Below are 25202 nucleotides of genomic sequence, written 5' to 3' on the forward strand. Positions count from 1 at the left end.
ATGATGATGAGAACACACTCAAATGAGTAAAGAAGTCAGAGATCAAAGGAGGGGGAATTTTGGTCAAAACGAAGTTTCCAAATCCAAGATTTCAAGATAGCAGAGTACAGGGTGAGTATGGCAATAGATACCTAATCACTCTTGCTACCTGTCTTTGCCCCTCTCCAACCCATTATCCACACTGCCCCAAACCTGATATTTCTAAGTTGAAAGTGTGATCATCTCTCCCCATCCTCATGTGTCAATCTGCCAGATGAACTCCATCAAGAGCCAGCTCAAGAGGGCTTCCCTGGTGGCGCAGTGGTTGGGAGTCTGCCTGCCGATGCAGGAGACACGGGTTCGTGCCCCGGTCCGGGAAGATCCCACATGCCGCGGAGCGGCTGGGCCCGTGAGCCATGGCCGCTGAGCCTGTGTGTCCGGAGCCTGTGCTCCGCAATGGGAGAGGCCACAGCGGTGAGAGGCCCGCGTGCCGCAAAAAAAAAAAAAAAAAAAAAAAAGCCAGCTCAAGATAGGGAGATCAGATTGGTGCTTTGTGACCACCTAGAGGGGTGGGTTAGGGAGGGTGGGAGGGAGGGAGACGCAAGAGGCAAGAGATATGGGGACATACGTATATGTATAATTGATTCACTTTGTTATAAAGCAGAAACTAACATACCATTGTAAAGCAATTATACTCCAATAAAGATGTTAAAAAAAAAAAGCCAGCTCAAGCAGTCCTAATTATCACCTCCCCTATTCTGATAACTTAATACCCACCTCCTCTACACTTTCTCACCCTTGCCCAATCTTAAACAAGCTTTTACAGGTACCGTTCACACACTGCTTTACAAGTTTGTTTCCCCTACTAGATTCTGAGTTCCCTGAAAGCTGGAACCAAGTATTATCATCTTTTAATCCATATTTCAACAATCTTCCTGATAAATGCAGCAAGTAGAAGTATTGATTCTGGTATTTCTTGTTTGCTTATGCTTGTATCAACACTTTTAATGATGATTTATTTGGGGAAAACTCTTTAGGCTACCTGTCCATTACTGTGAAGTTTTATTCAGTTAAAACTAGATAGATAATATAATCTACAAAGACATGGAACCAGTCACAATGTATTATGTAACCATATGCTGAAGCACATAATCAAAGTAAAGTACTAATTTCAACTCTTCCAAGTTGTGGAATTCCAACTCTTCCCTTAGGATACTTCATTTACTGTTTGTTTGTGATGTGTGTCTATCTGATAAACACAAGGTGGGGACACCAGTGTCAATCCGTATTTTTAAAAAATTAATGAAACAAATTTTTCTATTTATTAGATAAAAGTAAATGCAAGCCAAACTTCTAATATATCTTTATGTGCCCCAGTGTATCATCTTGCACACCCATGAAGTATACATACCTCCACTTTCGATGTCATTGGTCTAAACATAAGGTAATGAACACTTTGTCAGCCACTACAAAAAAAAACCATTAAAATATATACTACCTAAAATGCCATTTTTATAAAAATTTTGTTTATTTTTAAACAAATAATAATTTGTTTAAATAATAATTTCAGATATTCAGCACTTTATATGAACTTTAAAAGACTGCTTTCCTAATACCTTGAACTATTGGAATAAGAAGTTAGTATGGTGGACAGAAAAAGAAAGCATTAAAAGGTGATCTGGAACACTTACATAAAGACCAAGCCTCCAAATTAAAATTCAGGTTACTAGGTACAGGCTGGAGGTGAACATTTAAGAGCACTCTGGACTCCCCTAGGCATTTTATCATACTTATGACTACTTATTCAATTTCTGTTTTACGGGATTAGTTATAAACTCCCATGAGAGCAAGCGCTGTCTGTCTTGTTGCCTGCTATATTCCCAGTTATAAGAACAATGCCATGTAGCACACAGATGTTCACAAAATATTTACTAAATGAATGAATGAAAGAATGAAGTAGTATAACTGAAGTTTCAATTAAGAAACTAATCAAAGAAAACAACAACAATAAATAAGTACTAAACATTGAGCTTTAAGGAATACTTACAGTAAAGTCATCAGAAGTACCAGCAAAATAGAATGAGAAAGTCCAGGAGGTAGCAGGGAAACCAGGAAACAATAAGGCCCTGGAAAGAGGTGTGTTGTGGGAAGGAGCTGGGTAGAGTCACTGTGGAAGTCTGAGAAAAGGCCGTTTGATTTATCACGAAGATAACTGGCAACCTCAGGAATGCTGTATAGGTATAGTTACAGAAGTGGAAATCAACTGCATGGAACTAGGCAGGAAATTCTAAGATGGTAAGGATGGTAAGGAAATAGAGACAACACACTAGTCTTATGAATTCGTCAGTGAAACAAAAGAATCAGTATTATAGCTATAGAGGGCTCAACAGGAACAAGTGAAGATTTTTTTTCAAATCAGGAGATCTACAAGTTTGAGGAAGAGGATCCAGAGTTTTTTCCTCTAATGGTGAAGGCGGTGTTGTGTTCCTTTTGTAGAAACAGATATAGATTATGACAAATATACTTGTGAAGACAGACATCTGGAGATAAAATGTTTTCCACATAAACATCTAAAATGGACAGTAAAGAACAAATTCCTGATTACATATTTCCATTTCCATATTTCTGGAAAAATAAGAAGAAAGATAGATGGACTCGACTCTTTCTTTCGTAGTTACCTTAGAAAGAAATGGTTGCTTCTGTTACCACCACAAAGAACACAAATATTTATGTTATCTGCTGTTCCTTATAATACCATTAGGAACTAATCTTTGTGCCTTTAACATAGCTCCTACTGCTGTGACCGCTGTTTCAGTACAACACTGAAGCATGAATGTGAGCTCATTTCATTGCCTGCCGGGCCTGCATTTTTCCAGTCCTATGGTAACACAAAGGCACAGAGACACAAAAAATACTTGAAATACTAACGTCTCTCCCTCCGTTCTTGCACCTGTTTTAAATTAGTTCAAGCATAGGCTGTATCCTGAAGACTGCTTTAGAAGCCATTCGGAATTACCGGGTTTTGAACAGATTTCACACCATATTCTCATTAGTTATTAAAATTCACATCATATCTTCATTAGTTATTAAAATTCGCCTTGCTGAATAGTTAAGGGTTATTCTATCTCACTCACCATCTTATACGTTCTCCACCCGGCACTTGGTGTCCTGGGCACCGTATTTCGCACCAAGTATGAACCTAGTGTTGATCTTGTAATCCAGCACGTTAGGCAGTCACAAAATCCTTGTGGCAGCAAATAGAAACAGAACTGGAGCAGCGGGAGGGGGGTGTCTCTGAAGGTTGTCAAGTAACCGAACTGAGAGCTTCCTGAGGGCAGGGACAGTCTTGTTCAGCATGGTATCTCCAGCACATGATTCAATCCTGGTACACGGCAGATACTCAATAATGCTGAATGAATGAACAACAGGCTCGGTGGGGACATTAAATTCGACCCTATACTGCAAACGTTCGCCAAGTGCCAGCCAGCGTCAGGGACCAGCGGGGCGCGGGTGCTACAAGATGACAGGGAGCTGGTGGTTCTAATTTCACAGATACTGTAATTTTATGCTACAACTTCCACATTTTCACTTAAAACAAAAAGGGGGGATTTGGGTTGTCTCTGCTCTTGGTTCTCAGGGGCTTAATTGCAAACACGCAGCGCCTCAGCCGCCCAGCGGCGCGCACCTGACAACGAACACGACCCTCCCCTAGGCGGAACTGGCCAAGCTCCCGGCGCACCCCGCGGCGATCCTGAAGGGGTCGCTGTTCCCGCGATAACCTCTACAAAGGCTCCGCCCCGCGGCCCGCGCTCTTTTCCTCCCTTGGGGACCCTGACTTTCACGGCCGGGTTACCCGGTCGTCCTCTGCAGGCCCACCGCGGCCCCTACCGACGTTAGTGGCAGCACTCCCGGCGGGACCAGCCCTGTGTCTCGGCCGCCGCTGCCTGGGCGCGCGGCCGGCTCCGAGGCACTAGTTCTCTCCCCTCGCCCCACCCTCTCTCTCCCCCTTCACGGAAACGACAGCTGCGGCGGCGGGACTGGCGCCGCCTCCCTCCACCTACCACGTCTGCCCCCGCCACTCGCCCGGCGCCCCAGCCCGGCCGCGGCGCCTCAGCCTCCCCACTAGGTCAGCCGCCGGCTGCCTCCCAGGATGAACATCATGGACTTCAACGTGAAGAAGCTGGCGGCCGACGCGGGCACCTTCCTCAGTCGTGCAGTGCAGGTACCGCGGCGGGAAGAAGGGGTGGCGACTCCCGAAGGGGCCAGGGAGGGTTCACCCGAGGCGGCCGCGCCCTCCGCACCCGGCTTCGCCGACCGCCCGGCGGGCCTGCTGCGGCCGGAGGCCCGGGTGAAGGGCGCGGCCTGGTGCCCCTCGGGCCCGGCGGCCGTTTTCCTCCCCTCTCCTGCCCTACCGCCGCTCCCGGGGAAGCGAGGCGGAGTGGGGACGGGGCCCGGAGCTTCCTCCCTCCTCTGGAGGTCGCCTTGATTTTGGCTTCGGGCCGAGGCACAGCACCACCCGCCTTTCTGACCTCACGACGCCGGTGCTCGTGTGACCTCCCTCCCGGGGCTGGCGGAGGCCTTGCGAGTCCGCACAGAGACCGTTCTTGAACCACCCCCACCCTTTCATTTCGTCTTTCTCACTCTCCTCGCCGAGTCCAAGAAGGAAGTTTCCTTTCCTTGCCCCTCAACCCAGAGAGCTGCCAGCACAGTTCCCTGCAGCCCTCTCTCACCCCGAGAGGACGGTCCCTGGGCTTGGCAGTCCGCGGGAGAAATGGAGATCCCCAGTTGGCGTCCAGACTTTGCCAGGGCCACTGAGTTAGGGGGGTTCCCACTCATTTTCGAAATGGGAAGCACTGACAGTAGGGCAGTGCGAGAGAAAGGGAAGATTCATGTTGTGCTTATAGTCACAGGGACATTTTTCAAATACACTTTAAGGGGAAAAGTTGACCGTCTCGCGGTATTCAGAAATCAAGGAAGTGTCAGTACTAGGGAACTTTGGACAGTTTTCTACAGTCATCACCCACGTTATGCCAACTCAGTTAAATCTACGAACAGATGTAAATTTCATCACAACATGGGTTGTAAACAGTCTAGTGTTTAAGTTGATGACATAGTAGCAACAACATTCTCTTTTGTAAAGAGAAAAGAAAAATAGTTTTCTAATATAACATACCAAATTGATACTGAAATAAATCATTTGTATTGCATCACTGCTTTCCTTATTTCCTTTACCCCGGTTTTATTGGCATAGTTGATCTTACATTGCACTATTTTTGGCAAAGAATCATAGAACTAGAGCAAGATAATGGCTGCCTATATTGTGAGCTTTGGTGTTGTTTTAGTGCTGATTCCATGTGATTCTAGATGCTGAATGCAGATTTGACACTAAGTAATGCCACTCTTTTAAATACAGCTAGAGGGACTTACCTGGTGGTCCAGTGGTTAAGACTCCTGGCTTCCACTTCAGGGGTTAGATCCCTGGTGGGGGAACTAAGATCCCGCCTGCCACGCGGCAGGGCCATAAGTAAATAAATAAAAATAAATACATACATACGTACAAACATCTAGGTATGTTTTCAAGGTGCATAATCCGCACTGCTTAACTAGGACACATATATTACAAATTGATTTAAATAATTGATAGATTTGATTTAAAAAATCTTGAGACAGAGCTCTCAAGATGTACTTCCAAAATGAATTTCAATTACTCATTGTTTCAAATTCTCTAGGAAAAAGTTTTAAAATTATAATCTGTTAGTTATCAAATAATTTTCAGTCTTACATACTTAAGTGCCTACTCCATGTCTGTGTGTCACTACAGTTTTGGACACTAGTGATACAAAGTGATATAAAAGTGAATAAAATCAACACAGTGCCCTCCTGAAGCTTACAATCTAACAGGATAAGACAAACTAGTAAATACATCAGGTTGTGATGGAGAAGACAGGCAAAAGGGATAGGTTAAGGGCAGGGGTGATGGTTGTTGCCATGTTGTATAGACATGATGGTAAGGGCACGCCTTTCTAATAGGATCAAATTCGAAAAGACCTCAAGGAAGTGACAGTTCCCAGTTTTTTTTGGAGGAAAAGCATTTCAGGCAGAGGCAACAAGTGCAGAATCTGAGGTTGCAGGAGTGCTAGGGAGACCAGTTAGGGAGCTGTGGCCATAGGACAGGCAAAAGGTGTTACGACTTAAATAATGATAGCATAGCAGGGGAGGTTCAGAATCTAACCAGTATTGCATGTCATATTGGCTCTGGAGTATGAGAGAAAGATGAGTCAAGAATGACTCTGAGGTTTTGGCTTGAGCCATTTACTAAGAAGGGAAAAATTTCAGGATGAACAGGCTCTTTTTTTTTTTTTTTTTGCTGTACGCGGGCCTCTCACTGTTGTGGCCTCTCCCGTTGCGGAGCACAGGCTCCGGACGCACAGGCTCAGCGGCCATGGCTCACGGGCCCAGCCGCTCCGCGGCATATGGGATCCTCCCAGACCGGGGCACGAACCCGTATCCCCTGCATCGGCAGGCGGACTCTCAACCACTGCGCCACCAGGGAGGCCCTAGGCTCTTTAATGTGACTTTTTATATTACGTCTGTATCTGTTAGAGGTACATTTTGAAATATTTATGTATAAACTATATCATGTCTGAGAATTGCTTTAAAATATTTTAGAAGAAATAAAGATGGGTAGTTGAAACAACATTGGCAGAAGGTTGATACTTGCTGATGCTGGGTTATGGGTTCATGAGGTTTTATTATACTATTATACTTTTGTTTATGTTTGACATTTTCCACAATTTTTTTAAATAAGTTTATTTGTTTTTTATTTTTGGCTGCATTGGGTCTTCGTTGCTGCGCGCGGGCTTTCTCTAGTTGCGGCGAGCAGGGGCTTCTCATTGCAGTGGCTTCTCTTGTTGCAGAGCACGGACTCTAGGTGAGCAGGCTTCAGTAGTTGTGGCACGTGGGCTCCGTAGTTGTGGCTCACAGGCAGTAGTTGTGGCGCACAGGCTTAGTTGCTCCGCGGCATGTGGGATCTTCCCAGACCAGGGCTCGAACCCATGTCCCCTGCATTGGCAGGCGGATTCTTAACCACTGTGGCACCAGGGAAGTCCCCACAATTCTTTAAAATAAAATATGTAAGGAGAAAAAGGATGGTTCCAAAATGTAATGTGAAATTTGGAATGCTGTGTGGTAATTTTCAACAGAACACCACTTTCTCATTTCTGTATTTAGTCGATAACTGAGTTCCTACTCTAAATTGAGTTGACATCAGTGTAGTGCCAAAGTGCCAAGTTTCATGCTAAGAATAGTGTAAGAGCTATGCCAATTACTCATTATAAGCAATAAAAACAGTAGGAATGGAATTTAGCTTTGATATTTCTAAATAATTCTATTCAAATCAAATTATACCTTAAGGAATAGGCCATTCTCTGGTTAGACAGCTGCTATACATGTTTTCATTTTACTTAAAAATTAAACATGTTCCCTGTTTTTAAAAAAAGTAAAATCAAACTACTAAATCATATAAATGGGTCCCATTACTCCACTCTCAGTCTTCTAAAATGTGTTTATATACCTCGGTACTTTAAAAAGAATATTAAGGTAAAATGTATAAATGAATAGGAGTATTCCTTCCCTAACAATCCATTTAGGTCTTTTTGTTGTTCGTGATGCCTTCAGTAGAACACAAAAGGATCAGGTAATACATCCTTGATAAATTGTTGACTTTATTAATGTCTTAAAAACCATTCAAATCCTACCTTTTCAGTCCAGATTCCTTAACTGAGAATTAAATACTCCCTTCCAGCCTTGTCTTTTCTCTCACTCATATATAAATACTGTATTCCTATCAAATTATTTTTTTAATTTCAAAAATATCTTGTACTTTTCTAGCTCCAGATTTTTGTTCATACAGTTAAACTCATCTTGAATGCTCTCTGCTCCCTTTCTGTGGCCTTTCCTTACCTCAAGATGTAACTTCAAGTCCATCTCAGACCATAGAATCTTGATATGAATTCCTATGTCAATTCCTGTGTCATTTTTCAATTTTGTTTGATCATGTGGCATTTTTCTTGTAATGAATTATTTTGTAAGGTCTCTTAGAACTCTGAAATTCTGTCACTCTGTGGCTTTCGCATCATTAATAAGATTGTATGTCTAAAGGAATCAACTCTTTTTTTAAATAAATTTATTATTTATTTATTTATTTTTGGCTGCGTTTGGGTCTTCCTCGCTGCACGCGGGCTTGCTCTAGTTGCGGCGAGTGGGAGCTACTCTTCCTTGCGGTGCGCGTGCTTCTCACTGCGGTGGCTTCTCTTGTTGTAGAGCACAGGCTCTAGGCACGCGGGCTTCAGTAGTTGTGGCCTGTGGGCTCTAGAGCGCAGGCTCAGAAGTTGTGGCGCACAGCTTAGTTGCTGCGAGGCATGTGAGATCTTCCTGGACCAGGTCTCGAACCCATGTCCCCTGCATTGGCAGGCGGATTCTCTACCACTGTGCCACCAGGGAAGTCCTCAGCTCTCTTTCTTATTCCCCTCTCACAATATCCAATATGGTTTTCTGTTTGGTTTTTGTTTTAATTTTTATGTCATTTTAGCCAAGAAAGTAGTATCTGTATGCAAAGTTTACTCTTTGAATCTAGCATGTTAAATAATTATTTTTATTAGTATTTTTCTAACATTATATCTGCTGACCTTGAAGTTGATTAATGCTAGTCTGAAACAGACTCATTAATTGAACCTATATTTATTGAGTACCTTCTAGGTGCTTGGTATTGAAGGATACAAAAATGAATGAGAGCCAGTTGCTGCCCTCAAGGACTTCATCATCTACTCTCAATTTATCATAATTAAATATTCTTTGTAGTAAATATCCATTTTGTGAATTACTGTTCTTCATTTGATAAATCTTTCAAGTAGGCTCATTTTTAATTCAGAATTGTTATTGAAGCAAAACTTTGCTCACCGTTGTTAAAATGATATATACTCTCTAAAAAAATATTTTCAAACTAAATTACTGAGGGAAGGGGGTTCATTTTAATTTTCTAACATTTTCTTTGAACTGACTACTAAAGTTACACTATGAACTTCATGAACACCAGCTATTTTCTGAGGGGGAAGAGGTTTTTAAACTTTAGTTGTAGGTTTGGCCTTTATTTCCCATTTAATTTAGCAAGCACAATAGTGTATCTAAGCTGGGGATGTAAAGATGAATTATGATGCTGGCCTCCACCAGCTCCTGTCGGATCCTGTGTGGATGCAATTCCACTCTCTCAGGTCCTCCTGAAATTCCATTTCTTTTATAGAATTTAAATTGCAGTAAGTTCACCACGTCTCTGAAATTCTAATAAATATATCCCATTCAAAGGCCATACATTTTCTCATTCTGTAAAAACTTCACTTTTAGTGTTACCCAAAACTGTGTTCACATCCTTTGGTGCTGTTGGCATTAATTTAGTAAACAACTAGATAGAGCATGTTTTGTTAACCTGATATTAAAATAATTGTGTATGAGCTTAGAACAGTAGTTCTCAGTCTTAGCTACACTTAAAATTACCGAAGGAATCTTTACAGCCTGCACCTCAGTGCAGTTAAATTAGAATCCTTGGAATTGGATTCAGCATCAGTATTTTTGAAAGCTCCCCCAATTCCAAAGAGCAGCCAAAATTGAGAACCAGTTGAGGAGAATCTACTTCACAGTTTACGAATATATTCAGAGTTTGTGTTACACATTTGCCCCCAAGAAGTTTAGAATACTTTTAAACTATTACTTTACCCAATCAAAGAATGGTTGGTTAGAGTTTATATTAAATAGATGTCTTTGATCACACAGACTTTTTACTTGTAGTCCTTTATTCTCTCTAGTAAATCAGGGCATGGAATCCAGGCTTCTTATTTCCTACTGTAGCCTACATGTCTATCCTGTAGTAAAGGAAGGATTGCAGTGCCTGGCATAATGTGGCTGACTCAAAGACAATCTTTTTCTTAAAGCAATGTTTAGACAAAATATATAAAGAGTGGATTAACCTTTCTTTTCTCAGGTCATTTTACTGGGTTACTAATGAAATATTATGAAAGAACAGTACATCAAATGACACTTTAGAGAACATTGGGTTTGGATTTCTATGACTTTTTTGCATTCTGACATTCATTGTAGCTTGTTTTCACAGAAGTTTTTAATTATTAAATGGTAGTGCTATACATGCATTAAAATACATGCTTAAGGGCTTCCCTGGTGGCGCAGTGGTTGAGAGTCCGCCTGCCGATGCAGGGGACACGGGTTCGTGCCCCGGTCCGGGAAGATCCCACATGCCGTGGAGTGGCTGGGCCCGTGAGCCATGGCCGCTGAGCCTGCGCGTCCGGAGCCTGTGCTCCGCAATGGGAGAGGCCACAACAGTGAGAGGCCCGCGTACCGCAAAAAAAAAAAAAAACATGCTTAAAATCAATGTAGTTTATAATGAACAACTATCAGCACTAATTGACTACAAAGTCAGTAATGATTTTGGACTTAAAGATGTTGAAAACTAAAATTTTTAGGGTAAAATTTTTGGCAATTAGGAAAGGGGTCTTTTTTTTTTAAAGAAAGAATAAGTCTTTTGTCCTTCTGACAAAGATATCATAATTTTATGTTTGTGTTTAAGCAATATTGTTAAGATCATAAAATCCTTGAGGGCAAGAACCATGTCATATGCTAAATATATATCTCACATACAGTTGAAGAAAAAGTATGTATTCTCCACAAATATCTTTGATTAATAATTCTCCTTAATTTAGTTGATATAACTCATCATTTTCTGTAGTTGATGTATTCTTAAAAATGTTTTAGAGGAAAATTTATGTATTAAGTGTTGTACTAGTTCGTTATCTTAATATATCATACCTTGTGATTAACAATGGAAAAAATCCTTAAATCCCCATAGTGATAAAATCATGGGAAATATATCTTTTACAATTACACATTGAAATAATAAATTTTAAATTTATGATTTCAACTAAAATATATGATAACATTAGCAATGTTCTTATGTCCCCTCCCACCCTTTTATTGTTTATTTTAGATAGGATTGAAGTTATTATCCTTAATTTGATGATGATTGAATATCAGGTAGGAAGCAGAGGTGGGCCATAGGATACAGCTCACCAGAGTGCTATGAACAAAGAAAGAGGGACAGAGAAGCACAAGGTGTGTTTAGGTAATGGTGATAGAAAATATTAATTGCTTGAAATCAGCAAGTATTTTACTGGAAGGATAAGAGAGTATATAATAAGACTATGATTCAAACAGATACAAGATTGAATCCCAACACTGACATCTTAGGGCAAAACTTTAAACCATCCTGAGCCTCAATTTCTTCATCACTAAATTTATGATTCTTACCTGTGTAACAAGATGTTTTTGAGTACATGATACAAAATGCACAGCAACTGTTTTTCACTCTCAGAAAGTGCAAGTAAATATCAGAATTTATTACTGGTACTTAAGTAAATTGCTCATGTGGTTCTTCCTACAGAACTGCTATTTTCTGAACAGGCTTTCTATAATCAAACTATCTCATTCATACTTAAGGGTTCCATAAATTCACTCAGTTAATCATTCAGTCACTGGATCAAGAAACAATAGGACCATCTGTGTTGGTCCTCTGTCCACCATCTTTTTTTTTTTTTTTTTTTTTTTTTTGCGGTACGCGGGCCTCTCACTGTTGTGGCCTCTCCCGTTGCGGAGCACAGGCTCCGGACGCGCAGGCTCAGCGGCCATGGCTCACGGGCCCAGCCGCTCTGCGGCATGTGGGATCTTCCCGGACCGGGGCACGAACCCGCGTCCCCTGCATCGGCAGGCGGACTCTCAACCACTGCGCCACCAGGGAAGCCCTGTCCACCATCTTTTTATCTTTGTATTCTTATTGTCAAATTACTTGTTTTTTGTCTGTCTTCTCCATTAATATGTAAGCTTCCTTAGAGCAAAAACCTCGTCTGTTTTTTGGCTTCTGAAATCCATGTGCTTAGAATAATGCCTAGCACATATGTAGGTGCTTAATAAATATTTGTTGAAGGAATGAATGGAATGAACAAACAAAATAGATATACTTGCTTACTACGGAGCTAAGGGGAGAATTTTTCTCTACTGGTAGATCATCCTTTATAGATGATGTTCACTTGGGTGAACTACTCGTTGCATTATCTGGGAAATAATCTATTTAACCAAGGGAGGTAGACTTGGAACCTGTAAAATTCTAATGTATACCTTTGGCAGGTCTACAGCTTAGAATCTTCAGGGATCTGTAAAGAATATCAGCATTCTCTCTTAAGAATTAGATTGCATAGTTACCCAGCTGACCTTGGGGTCAGAGTTTTGATCTTTTTCCCAATGCCTCTCCTATCCTTGGTTACAATACACTGCAAGTTTACAGGCTTAGGCAATAGCTTTGGAACTACTATTCTCAGTTCCACCCATTGGGTCAGGGTTTGGCTACAGGCCAGTCTTTAAAAGACCTAAAGCTTTACAAAAGCTATTGAAGCTATTTCTAGGCCTTGAATAAAACCTTTAGTGGGGGTGTACCAGAAGTCTAAGAAAAACATTCTAAAAGCTAAAAGTGCTAACTGATAATCAATTGAAAGTATTAGACCAAGAAGGATGCTGAAAGAAACAGATAATAAAATTCAGAAAAATGGAGCTGCAGAAGATATTTTAAAGGTGAACATTCTATTTTGTTATCCAGAAATGAGTCATGACTAATGAGTATAGAATTAGTGCTAGTGACATACCTGTGTTATGATGGGAAACCACATATTCTAGAGGAAAATTATGCATGATAAACAGCCTGAGTCATTGCTTCTAGTATTTAATTAAAAGTGTCCAGAAGTCTCTATAAAATCTACACAGAAATACTTTTACCTCTTTGTTATTGTATGGGCAATGCTGCCTTTCCTCAAAAACCACTAAGGATAATAAAAACTGATATGTTGTGAGTATATTTAACTACATTTTATGATGTTTAAAAGATGCCTCAGTAGTATGAATAGGATATGTTCCAAAAGTTAGTCCATAAATCAATTACTGGAACATATTTTGAAGAAACAACTTAAATGATAGTTTCCCAGAACATCCCATAAAAGCCTATCTAACTAGGTGTGATTTAAGTGCCAATGATACAAAGCCACATTAAACATAAATAGCCCTTTTTAAATTCAAACTAATAATTATCAGGCACTGAACAAAGTGATTTACATACATACCCTTACTTAATTCTTAAAACACCGTAATATATGTATTGTCTCTCTTTTGCGATGGAAGATACCTAAGGAAAAAATACTCAAAAGCTTGCTCAGGTCACACAGTTAGCAGTGCAGTCAGGATTTGAATTCAGATCCAACTGGCTCAAAACTTTAATTCCTTACCACTATGTTATCCTACCTTTATAATGTAAGAAATATTTATATACTTTATATACAGGACAGTATGCTAGATTTTCTATAGCATTCACACCATACATTTCAGCAGAACTAAGGATATGTATTAACTATGGAATAGGATTATCCTAAGTGCCACAAAAGAGGTATGGATAAATTACCAGAGGGGCAAAAAGGAGCATTCACATACAACAGTTTACAGACAATTATTTGTATGCCCGGGATTGTTTGGATTTGAGTTTTCTTTTTAATACAGATTCCTAAAATGTATTTGGGGTATATTTAACTTTTTTTTTAACTGTATAATCAATAACAGTTCACAGAAGAAAAGCTTGGCCAGGCAGAGAAGACAGAATTGGATGCTCACTTAGAGAACCTCCTTAGCAAAGCTGAATGTACCAAAATATGGACAGAAAAAATAATGAAACAAACTGAAGTGTTATTGCAGCCAAATCCAAGTAAGAAATTTTTTACCTTTTGTCTCCATTATTGACTAATTTTATTAAAAGGTACTGTTAATAAGTTTTTTTAATGTTTTTTAAAAAAAGTTTTAATGGCTCTTGGAAAACATTTTTTGGTTATGGCTTTGGGGTCTATAATTATTTTGTGTGTGTGCTTTTGGTGAAGAAGAGGGTGATAAACACTTCATTGTATACCCTCTAACAAATTGACAAGTAACATTTTTCAGGCCTCTGTAGAATCCTCTTGAAAACTCAATTTCAGGCAGCGAGTTTGAATTTTAAGAGTTATGAAAGCCTGTGTAGATAAATTAATCTTCCTTTCTCATCCAGGGGAGAGTTGTCCCTAGTAATTAAGGAAAAATTATATAGAAACTTAAGTAGTTACCAACTATTTATGTTTAGTTTTACATTTTTACATAAATTATTCCGTTTGATTTTCAGACAACACCATAAAGCTTTTCAGATCACCTAAGTCAATAACATCGCAAATAAGGTGCATAATAATTGTTTTAATTGAAACTCACAAGTTAGCATTTTGTTCAGTGTAGCATAGCTAATTAGAAGTGGAACTTGAACTATTGACACCCTGAGTTTTACAGATCAAAACTGAAGGACAAAAGCAACAATAACAATTCCTGCTTTCCTTCCCCTTTTCCCCAGTGTTATTGTGACCATGTTGTGAAATGCCATAAACCTACTTTAAGTTACTAACTTAAAGTTCCAAGCTTTAAACTTAGTTGCTATTACGTAAACCTCAAGCACTATACAAAATATTAGTAATACTGTGCCATTTTAGTTAAATTGTGGTGACTTTTTGAAATAGTCCTTTTACACTCTGAGTGAGGCCTGTTGTCTTTGGACACCATGTGTTATTTCTTATTCATTTAAGGCTACTTAAATAATATACCATGGTACCTAAAAAGAAAAAGAAAGAAAGAGAAAAGAAAGTAGTAGACGTTTTTCCTCTTGTTCCTTGCTCTATCCATAGTTCCTCAAATAATATAGTCTGTTCTACAGCATGTTTTTGTGATTGGCAAATAAGTTCACACTCATCTGGTAAATGGGAATGATGTCGGTAGAAGGGAGTTAAAATGGCTCATATAATACAGTTTTACATTAGTGTTTTAAGTCTAAAGTAGTAACAGAATTTTTTGTGTGTTTTATTTATGCTCTCATTATAAAGTTACACAGATTTTGAGTAGTCAGACCCAACCTTCTTTTTCCTGTAAGCCATGTTACTTTTAGTGCATGATTTTTCAGAACCTAGGATTTTTCAGAAATATACATTGTATTATAGCAGAATTGCCTGCATTTTTTTTTTTTTTTTTTTTTTTTTTTTTTTTTTTTTTTGTGGTACGCGGGCCTCTCACTGCTGTGGCCTCTCCCGCCGCGGAGCACAGGCTCCGGACGCGCAGGCCCAGCGGCCATGGCCCACCGGCCCAGCCGCTCCGCGGCACGTGGGATCCTCCCGGACCGGGGCACGAACCCGTGTCCCCTGCATCGGCAGGCAGACTCTCAACCACTGTGCCACCAGGGAAGCCCCTGCCTGCATTTTTTGATAAGATTTTATGATGACCTTTTAATGCCCTATTGAAATGAAACATTTATTTAAAATATACCAATTTTTTTTTAACTGAATGAAATCAACATGGGATTCAGCTTTAAACTTTTGACCAAATAGATAGATGGCAAAGATAAAAATCACTCTCACATCAGAAAATGAAGTTCTGCAATTTAGTTAATATCTTCTCAGTGGTTATGTTTTGAACTGACTCATTTTGATTTTAACTAATTTAAAGGTTTTTAAATTCCTGCTTAAAAACTCTTCTGATGCTGCACCAGAGTCTACCACAAAAGCGAGTATTGTTCCAACAGCCTGTTTTATGTATGAAAATTAACACTTTTGCCAACTCCTGAAGTGTTTCTATTACTGGTTCAGCTTATTTTTGAAATTTCCAGTGTACTGCGTGACACTTCCACTTGTGGAGGACTTATGTGAGGTGCTTAGAAGGAACCTATTTAACTGAGATTCTTTTTGGATTGTAATTTTATGTTTAATCATTGTTTCTGAGAAGTCTGAAACTTTGACTTTTTTCTTATTTGTCTCTGAAATATCTCACTGTTGGGCAGCAATGTAAATGTGAATTTCTTAAATATTATGATAACCAAGTGTTTATTCAGATCTTACAGATGTTTTTTCCTTTTCATTTATGCTAATTCCTAATTTGTATTTTAAACTTATTTTTAATGATGAAATCTTTTTTTTTACATCTTTATTGGAGTATAATTGCTTTACAATGGTGTGTTAGTTTCTGCTTTATAACAAAGTGAATCAGTTATACATATACATATGTTCCCATATCTCTTCCCCCTTGTGTCTCCCTCCCACCCTCCCTATCCCACCCCTCTAGGTGGTCACAAAGCACCCAGCTGATCTCCCTGTGCTAAGCGGCTGCTTCCCACTAACTATCTATTTTATGTTTGGTAGTGTATATATGTCCATGCCACTCTCTCACTTTGTCAGAGCTTACCCTTCCCCCTCCCCCTATCCTAAAGTCCATTCTCTAGTAGGTCTGTGTCTTTGTTCCTGTCTTACCCCTAGGTTCTTCATGACATTTTTATTTTTAATGATGAAATCTTTTGAGTGCTCAGATATTTATATACTTTAAACATAATTAAATAAAATTAAGCCAAGGAATCATATTGCTGATCTCTGTAGACTATTCCAAATCCGATTGTTCCATTCCTTAAACTCCCAATATTTAGCCTCTAAGAGGGAGATTGAGCATATGAGCAAACTAAAGCAAAATAATAGTGACAGAAGTATGTGACTCTTTGATTTTTCTAGGTACCTTATATCTGTATTTTTATAGCTGGAAATCCCTGATTTTAAAATTGTATACATAAATTCAAAGTTAAAAGTTAGACAGTATATGAATGGGGCAAAGGCAACTTCACTAGATATTAAAGGAATACCAACCCTTTCTGGAACTTAAAATCCTATAAAATACTCATAATAGTTTTCCTTTATGTTAAATACTTTTGTTCCAAAATATTTTATCAGATTTTTAAAATATAAGTTTCTTAGAGTTATGTAATACTCTTAACATGCAAATGAAAAATTATACATTAAGATATGTACTTGAAAGCATATTAATTTCATGTTTATTTTACAAGGTGATAAATGTCTAGTAGGGGAACAAAACAGTCTTTCAAATAGCTTAGCTTTTTGAAATCATTGGTAATTTTAAACCTTTTTCCTAGATGCCAGGATAGAAGAATTTGTTTATGAGAAACTGGATAGAAAAGCTCCAAGTCGTATAAACAACCCAGAACTTTTGGGACAATATATGATTGATGCAGGGACTGAGTTTGGCCCTGGAACAGCTTATGGTAAGTGAAAGGCAAAAGGTCCGCTAAGAGATATCTTTACTCTTAGATTTTTACTACTTAGAGACATCATTAACATTTACCTAATATTAGTAGAATCAATTTTAACTTCAAATTTTTTGTCTTAAAATTTTGGATGAAGTGACAAATGTAAGTGACCACTAAATATATACAGTGTAACTTAGTATTTAATATATTTAAGCATATATTCTGAGAATTCACATCTTTTTAGGTCTAAATAGGTATTCCCATTGAATCTTGCAGCACCTCTGTTGTACTTCTTGTGATATATTGCAGTCCCTGTTTATATATGTCTCCTCTAGTTGATTTTTCTTTTTTAAGCTTTCTTGAGGATTTATTTCTATAATAAAGTACCTGGCACATACTAAATATTTGAACTAGTGCTTTCGTTACCCAAGTAATGTCAGTACCACAAAAATGTTAACAATGGTTATCTCTCGATGTATAGATGACATTTTATTTCTATTTTCCTCATATACTTTAAATTTTCTATTACATTTCACAGTTATGCCAGCTTTTTTTAGTTGCTGTAGTGACTTTTAATGTATAACTCTGAAGCTCAGTTATATATCATTACCCCTCAAATCTAATTTTCTCAGAACATAAGACTATTTCAGATTTCTGTAGCTTTTTTCCTGTTATTCATGGCTAATAATTCTTTTTATTAAGACTTCTGCAAGAAATTTGTCCTTATTTGGATATGAAATGATAGGTAAATTAAGTGATTTTCTACGTATATAGTCCTGATTTAAGAAACCACATGAATTCTGGGACTAAATTAACTTAGTTTTAGTAGTATTTATGTCAGATGGAAATAACCTAAGTACTGTGTCATGAATGCTATTAATCCATTAACTGGCTTATAGCTGTACAACTTTGAAACTATCACATTGTGTTCTTCAAAATATAATTCTTTCAGAAGTCTGAAAATACTTAAAATTCCTATAGTTTTACTTCAAATTTTAAATATAAATTTTATAAAAACTTTATATATCGATCAGATTTGTTATTGCCTTCTTGTGCCAGACTCAGATGCTGGGGTCATAAAGGTACGTGAAAACCCAGCCCTTTCCTTCACCAAGCTGAAGACCTAGTGGAGCATGAACATTCAAAAAGCTTCTAAATTTTTTCCTTTTTAACCTGCTTAATCTGTTTGCACTTCTAATAATTCCATTGAATGTACCCTGATTATTGGAATTGGGCTTTGTGAATCTATTTATTAATAATTGATAATAGTATTAGTAATAGATGATTAGTATTAGTAATTACTAATTAGTATTAGTAATTGAATATTTCAGGAATTGGGCTAAGCACTGTACAATATATGTATTGGTAAATCCTCACTTATATTCTACTTGTAAATTCTATTATCTCTGTGTAAAGACAGGGAAACTGAGTCTTAGAGATGTTACATAGTTCATCCACAGCTAGTAATTCAAATATAGATTTGTATCCAGAAATTGAGCTCTTAACTACATTATATTATTACCTTCCTCATCAATCAGATCTAATTTTATCTGAGCATGAAGGAATTAAGATCCACAGAACTGAAGTTTATTAGAGGTAGAACTGGAAGTAGAACCAATCTTGTGGTTCTCTTTTTTTTCTCTATCTGCTACTGAATTTGTCCTATTTAAATATTAGGGTATATGTGCTGCAAAGCATAGGTTTTTTTTTTTTAACTTAAGATACAAATATATACTCTTATTTATAAACACGAGGTAAGTGCATAAATACAGAGACAGAAGAATTTTGACTTGATCTACTTATTAAAATATTTTAAGAATTATACTTTTATAAATATATCTACACTGTTTGAGCTGTGACCATAAGTATTTTTTAGTGTATCTGTCCTCTTTTGTCCCATTGGTAGAGTTGGTACAATTAACTATGATATGATAAGGAGTTCATCTTTGTCATTTTCATTTTGATATTTATAATCTTAAATTTACTTTCAAAATAAAACTACCTTAACTACAGTTAATTTTATTTGATTTTTACTTAAGTAAACAAGTAACAACTGACTTTAAGGCAGATCAAATTGCTGATTTATCTTAACATGATTTTCTGACATTACCAGACAATGGTAAAAAAAAAAAAAAACACCAAACTTTTTTCCTTTGCAGGTAATGCCCTTATTAAATGTGGAGAAACACAAAAACGAATTGGAACAGCAGACAGAGAGCTGATTCAAACATCAGCCTTAAATTTTCTCACTCCTTTAAGAAACTTTATAGAAGGAGATTACAAAACAATTGCTGTGAGTTGGAAAATGTTCATTTTTTTTAGTAAAATAATTTAGGTATATACTTACAGTTTTTAATGAATAATTTGCCCTCTTAATGACTTTGTAGATGTAGCAGTTAGAAAAATTAAATAATCTAGTTAGATGCATATTCCAACAGAACACAAAACTAACCAAAATAAAGGACTATTAATGATACGGACTCCACTTTTGTGTCCCTGTAGTGTTATTGAGGTGTCTTTACATCCATTCTTGTTCGTTACCAGCACTAAAATCTATAGAGAAGTTCCTGGAATGATTATTAAAATACGGCACAATTATCACCACAGTATAGCCATATAGCTGTTCATTTAAACTGGGAGAGAGAATCCCAATTACTGGAAGCTATATTTCTGGCTATTAGCCTTTCTGTCTTTTTGTATCCCTAGAAGTCTATTATCTTCTTTTCACACAGCTGTGTTTTATTGCTGAAATAAAGAAAAAAATATCACTTTCCCAAACCTAATCTGTTAATCTATTATTTTTTTGGTTTAATTTGTTTTTTAAGTGATGGAGAGTGGAGTTTTAGGTGGATATCTTTTTCCTAAGGTTTTTGCAAGACTGCTCTTTATTGTAAATACTACTTCAAACTTAATTTGACAATTTCTTATTACACAATATTATTGAAACCCAATATGTTTACAATGAATTTGTGAATAAAAAGTGTTTGGCCTGAGACAAAGGAAAAGCCACAAAGATGAAATACGATTGAAAATATATTAGATTATCAATAGGATGTTATTTGATATATGAATTCTAAGAACTAATAAAGCAAACAGTGAATTCTTATAAACTTACCTGTTATAAAGAAGCTTGATGTTCCCATGAGGAATTCTAAGATATCGTACTAATTCTAAGATATCATACTAATGTTTGTTCATTATTCATTCTATAAACTTGAAATTCTGTATTCGGAGTAATAGAGTTGCTTTTGGTGCTGTGGCACAGGGTTTCAAGGAGCTTTGCCCTGGGCCCTCTACCTTCTTCACCATAGGCACTTCCTAGATTATCTGTTGAATAATTCTTTGTTGTGGGAGCTATACTGCATTATAAGATGCGTAGCAGCATCTCTGGCTTCTACCCAGTAGATGCTAGTAACATCCCTCCCCCAGTTGTGACAACCAAGAAGATATTGCCAAATGTTCCCTGGAGGGGCAAAATCACAGAATATTAAAACTAATATTCTTTTGTTTCTGCCATCACCTGCCATCTTTCCCAGATATCTAGAATGTCTCTATCATTTTAAAATTGGAAATAGTGAGAAAATGGAGTCAGATACCTGAATCATCACTTTATAGCCAATTTTGTAATCATAGATCTTTATCAGATGATTCATGTATTTAATGGAGAATAATACCTTAAATGTGTATGCTCTTACTGGATTTTTAGCATCATTAGGCTTTTTTTTTCTTTCCTATATTTATAGAAAGAAAGGAAACTATTACAAAATAAGAGACTGGATTTGGATGCTGCAAAAACCAGACTAAAAAAGGCAAAAGCTGCAGACACTAGAGCATCAGTAAGTAGTGTTTTTTTTAATAGAACAATATTTTAGGTTAACAACTTTAAGACTTGTAAAAGGTTTCACTCATATAACATGCAAGCTGTAATCTATCATTAAGACTAGAATATGACTTTAGGGTATTGTTTTTGTGTTTTTAAACAAACTTTTCAGAACTTAATACATTCAAATCAGTGAAAAGTAGCATATCAAGAGGCAATATTCTTATTTTCGTGATACACTTGTTGCTAAAAAACAAAAATTATAAGAGCTCCTAAAGCTGTGTCATGTTTTTTGAATAACCTCAGTGGTGATGGAAAGTAAGTCTTCTGGAAATAGATTTATTATATTTGAAATAGAAAAACAGATAGTAATTAAGATGAGAATGAATCAATTTTGAGAATGCTTATGTGTAGCTTAAAAATTAGATGTGACTCCCTTTCCACATGGGACTCAAACTGACTGAAGGAGTTGTCATCAAGAATAGTTACAAAACTATTCAGATAGTGGCAACATGGAGTCCCAGGTGGCTGTTTTGAAGGGGAGGAAACCTGTTTGGATAAATAAGTTCTGGTATATTTTTTATAAAAATCAATCTCAGAGTAGTCTTTTAAGACTAAGTGGGTATATATTAAATATAGTAGTTCAATGATTTTATATATATGTATATGTGAGGATATATATATAACTTTAATAACTTTAAAGATTTTATTTATAAGCTTCTGATTTAATCTAATATTTATATAGTTTATGTCTCTTTTCCAAAGTTTGAAGAGATTAATCAGACTTGAATTGGAGCACCTTTAAGATAGTACAATATAAACAAGTTTGAATTTATTAGATGAAGCTAACAAGTTCATTCTTAACTTGAGCTACGGGTTATGTTTTGTTAAGAGACGTGACATTCCCACTGCCTTCTGTTCCCAACTCACTACCACTACTATCGTCAAGGATCATTGCCTTAGGAGCATATTACCACAGTGCTAGTAGAAGTCTATTGTGGCTCTCTTGTTTTGGGAAAGAAAAGGTTGAGACTTGGTTTAGAGTGAAATTTAAAACTGGTAACTTGGTGTTGGACAGTGATGTCTTATGAGATTACCCAACACCTTATATGAGCAGAATATATTATTTTCTTCTAGACAGTTCTCCTTTTGGAGATTCTGTATTAGCAACTGCTGGAGAAGAGCTATCTTTGACAAGACATTAATTTCAAAATCACTGGCTAGTTCACCTCAGAATTTATGATGAAATCATCATAAAGAACGGCCTAACTTCCCTAAACAAGCTTTTTGCAGAATTAGAACTTTACAGATGAATACCATAGATGGCAAGAGACTCTAAATTAGGATATTAATTTCTAAGTTGCTAACAATAAACTTATATAGTAAAATATGAATTGGTTTTTAAGATACAAATTTCATAATCAGAAAAAATGTTAAATAAGGATCATTCGGAAATAAATGTTAGAACAGAATATCTTTATTTGAAATGTCTATATGTGCCCAGTGATTATGGAATAAGAATACAAAACTTTCTTTAACAAGCACTATTATAGAATAATGATAGTCTACTTTTTACTTGGAAAAGTGCCAGAGAGTTCATAAATTTAACAGTATACCAGGTCCTATGATTATTCTAAATTATTTTACCACTGCTATTAAAATGTGTAGGAACCAAATATAATAGTAGACAAATTTTGAGAGATATTTCCTTTTGATATATCCAGAAAAGATGTTGACAGATTTTCTGTGCCGTGTATTATTGAGGACAAAATTTTTTCCATGAGAATTTACGTTTAAAAATAAAAGATTATACAAATGAAATTTTCAGCAATTGTGTTTGTACACAGCTTTTCTAGAATTTATATATTGCATAAAACAAAATTTAACTGTGGCCAAATATTAAAAATATTAGTCTAGACAAAAATTCACATTTCCTGATTTTAGTTGTGTTCTTTCCCTCTAGATAACCAACTTGTTTTTCTTCAAACGTTATAGCAGTAAGTCTGAAATACTTTGGAAAGGAAAAGTCCTCTTAGTTTGTTATCACATAAAGACTTGAGGCATGCCTATATTTTGTGATTTTTTTTCTTTCTCTGTATTTCTCTTCCGTTTACTTGAAGAATACAGAAAAATTGAAACCACTAGGAGTTTGTTTTTCCTTTTTTTTTCTTCTTTGACACATTTCCTGCTCCTAGTTGGTGGCTGAGGAGGTTACTCTAACCTCAGACTTTCTTTGATTTCACTTCTTTGTAAATTTCCTCGGATTGTTTTGTGACTAGTTGTTCCTCTGTAAGTAAGATTTGGGACCTGTGCATGTCAGCACTTTTTAAAAAATTTGTTTACTAGTTTCTTGTGACCTGTTTTTAAATTCTAGATTTACTGAATGCTAATTTTGTACAAGGTGCTTTGCTGAGAAGGAGTTCATATATAAATAGTGCAAAATCTCTGCTGCCCTCAATTTACAATCTGGTATAGTAGATTGAATTTTTTTGTGATTTTGCCTTACCAGTAAAATATTTCTGCCTATATTCAATATTGCTACTTTACTAATCTGTTTTATTAGTTAATGTGTTGAAGAATGGTAAAGCAACATCAAAGACATTTCTCAACAATACACCAATTGAGCAGAAAAGAGAAAACCTCCCTGAATATTTTACAATGAACAAAGTACAGCTTTGAAAAAAGTATAAAACTTACATCAGAGAAGCAAAAACAAATATAACTTATGCATTTAAGTTATAAGGCACTGACATTTGTTAACCTAACTTAGTCTATATAAACTTTTTAAAAAATCATTTTAGAGTGTTGTTAATGGGAAGAAAAAAATCATCTGGTTTCAAAGCTCTCTGATATTGAGAGGTTTAGACGTCTGTTACTTTTGGATATCCAAACATGATGGAAAATACATTTTCAAGTAACATAACAAGTATGTCCCTCTGCCCACTTAAGCATTTCCACAGCAGTCTGTGTCTTTAATCTGCAAACTGAGTGAATTTATAGCATCATCATATAACCTTAACTTAAATGTACATATATTAGAATTTAAAGTTTATTAAAAATACGAGGATTGACATGCCTTCCATATACTTCTTCGGGGTATGCTAAGACCTGTGAGGCTGATTGAAAGAGAACATGGTTGAAGGCATCATACATTAATAAAATAGAAATGATCTTTGAATAGGGAAATTGTGGGTAGGCAGAATGGCTTTCATAGGTGAAAATTTAATAAAAATTCAGGAAATTGTGGCAGTTTTTAAAGTGATGCATTTTCCCTAAATAATTCTAATCTAAAATCAAGCATCAACCATGTTTTTTATCTTTGAAAATTGAATCTTTTGAAAAAATTGAACAGGTACCATTATATGAAATTCCGTAGTTGGATTTTTTTTTAAGTAGAAGACCACATTTTATCGGTTCTTAATACTTGTTTGTGTGTTCTTTCGTGTGCAGAAGTAACTTGTTTTACTGTGTTCATTGGTATAATGTGTTCTTTGTCTCTTACCTATGCACTTAAGCAACTAAACTCAGCACACCTTGAAGGAGATAACATTATGGTAAATTTCTCTTACATGCTCAACTTCCTGCATGTAAAATGGCTGAAGGTTTGTTGGCCTACCGTGTTTTCTACATCTTGAATAAAGTGCCTTCTCTTGCTATTATCTACATGTAAAATCTAAAGTAGTTGAAGCCATGCATTCATTAGTCTAACAGTAAATACAGAGAATACTAGATGAAGAAATACTGAAACTTGAAGAAAAGAAATTGTGTTCTAATTGCCAAATTCAGCTGTGCCAAATTAAGATTTTAGAGTCTGAATTTATACACAAATACATAAATATTTACATGTATTTATACTACACATAAATATATAGTGCCTTTTATACATAATAAAAGATGTTAATTTAGCTGGCACTTCATATTTTCACTGTTGGCAAAGAAAATTAACAAAATTTACTTAGCTTAAAGAAATGTATAAGATATACAGATTTACTTTGCTTCACAGTACCTTCAGTGTTTACCTTAATTTTCACCCAAATTCAGCATAGAATTAATTTCTTCTGCAATTCCAGGCCAAGACAAACCCCAGTAGTTTAGGTATTTCTGTAGTATTGAAGCCTGTCCAGTGTTAATTCACTTAGGAGAATTGCAGAATAGTGATAGCTT

At 36.7% G+C, this 25202-nt stretch overlaps 1 protein-coding gene across 2 annotated transcripts in view; it reads left to right on the plus strand.

Moving 5' to 3' along the window:
• The first annotated feature begins 3807 nt into the window (after positions 1-3807).
• SH3GLB1 (SH3 domain containing GRB2 like, endophilin B1) overlaps positions 3808-25202 on the plus strand; it is a 36639-nt gene continuing 15244 nt past the window's right edge. Inside the window, exons 1-5 of one of the 2 annotated variants that reach the window (XM_082615339.1) lie at positions 3808-4201; positions 13696-13837; positions 17105-17233; positions 19378-19511; positions 20962-21054. In XM_082615339.1, coding sequence (XP_082471465.1) covers positions 4130-4201; positions 13696-13837; positions 17105-17233; positions 19378-19511; positions 20962-21054 — 570 coding nt within the window. In that variant the 5' untranslated portion in view covers positions 3808-4129. The remainder of the gene's footprint in view (positions 4202-13695; positions 13838-17104; positions 17234-19377; positions 19512-20961; positions 21055-25202) is intronic. The other variant, XM_082615340.1, reaches the window with a different exon arrangement.

Source organism: Mesoplodon mirus (genome assembly GCF_964341445.2).
Source record: "Mesoplodon mirus genome assembly, chromosome: 3".
NCBI classification, from domain to species: Eukaryota; Metazoa; Chordata; class Mammalia; order Artiodactyla; family Ziphiidae; genus Mesoplodon; species Mesoplodon mirus.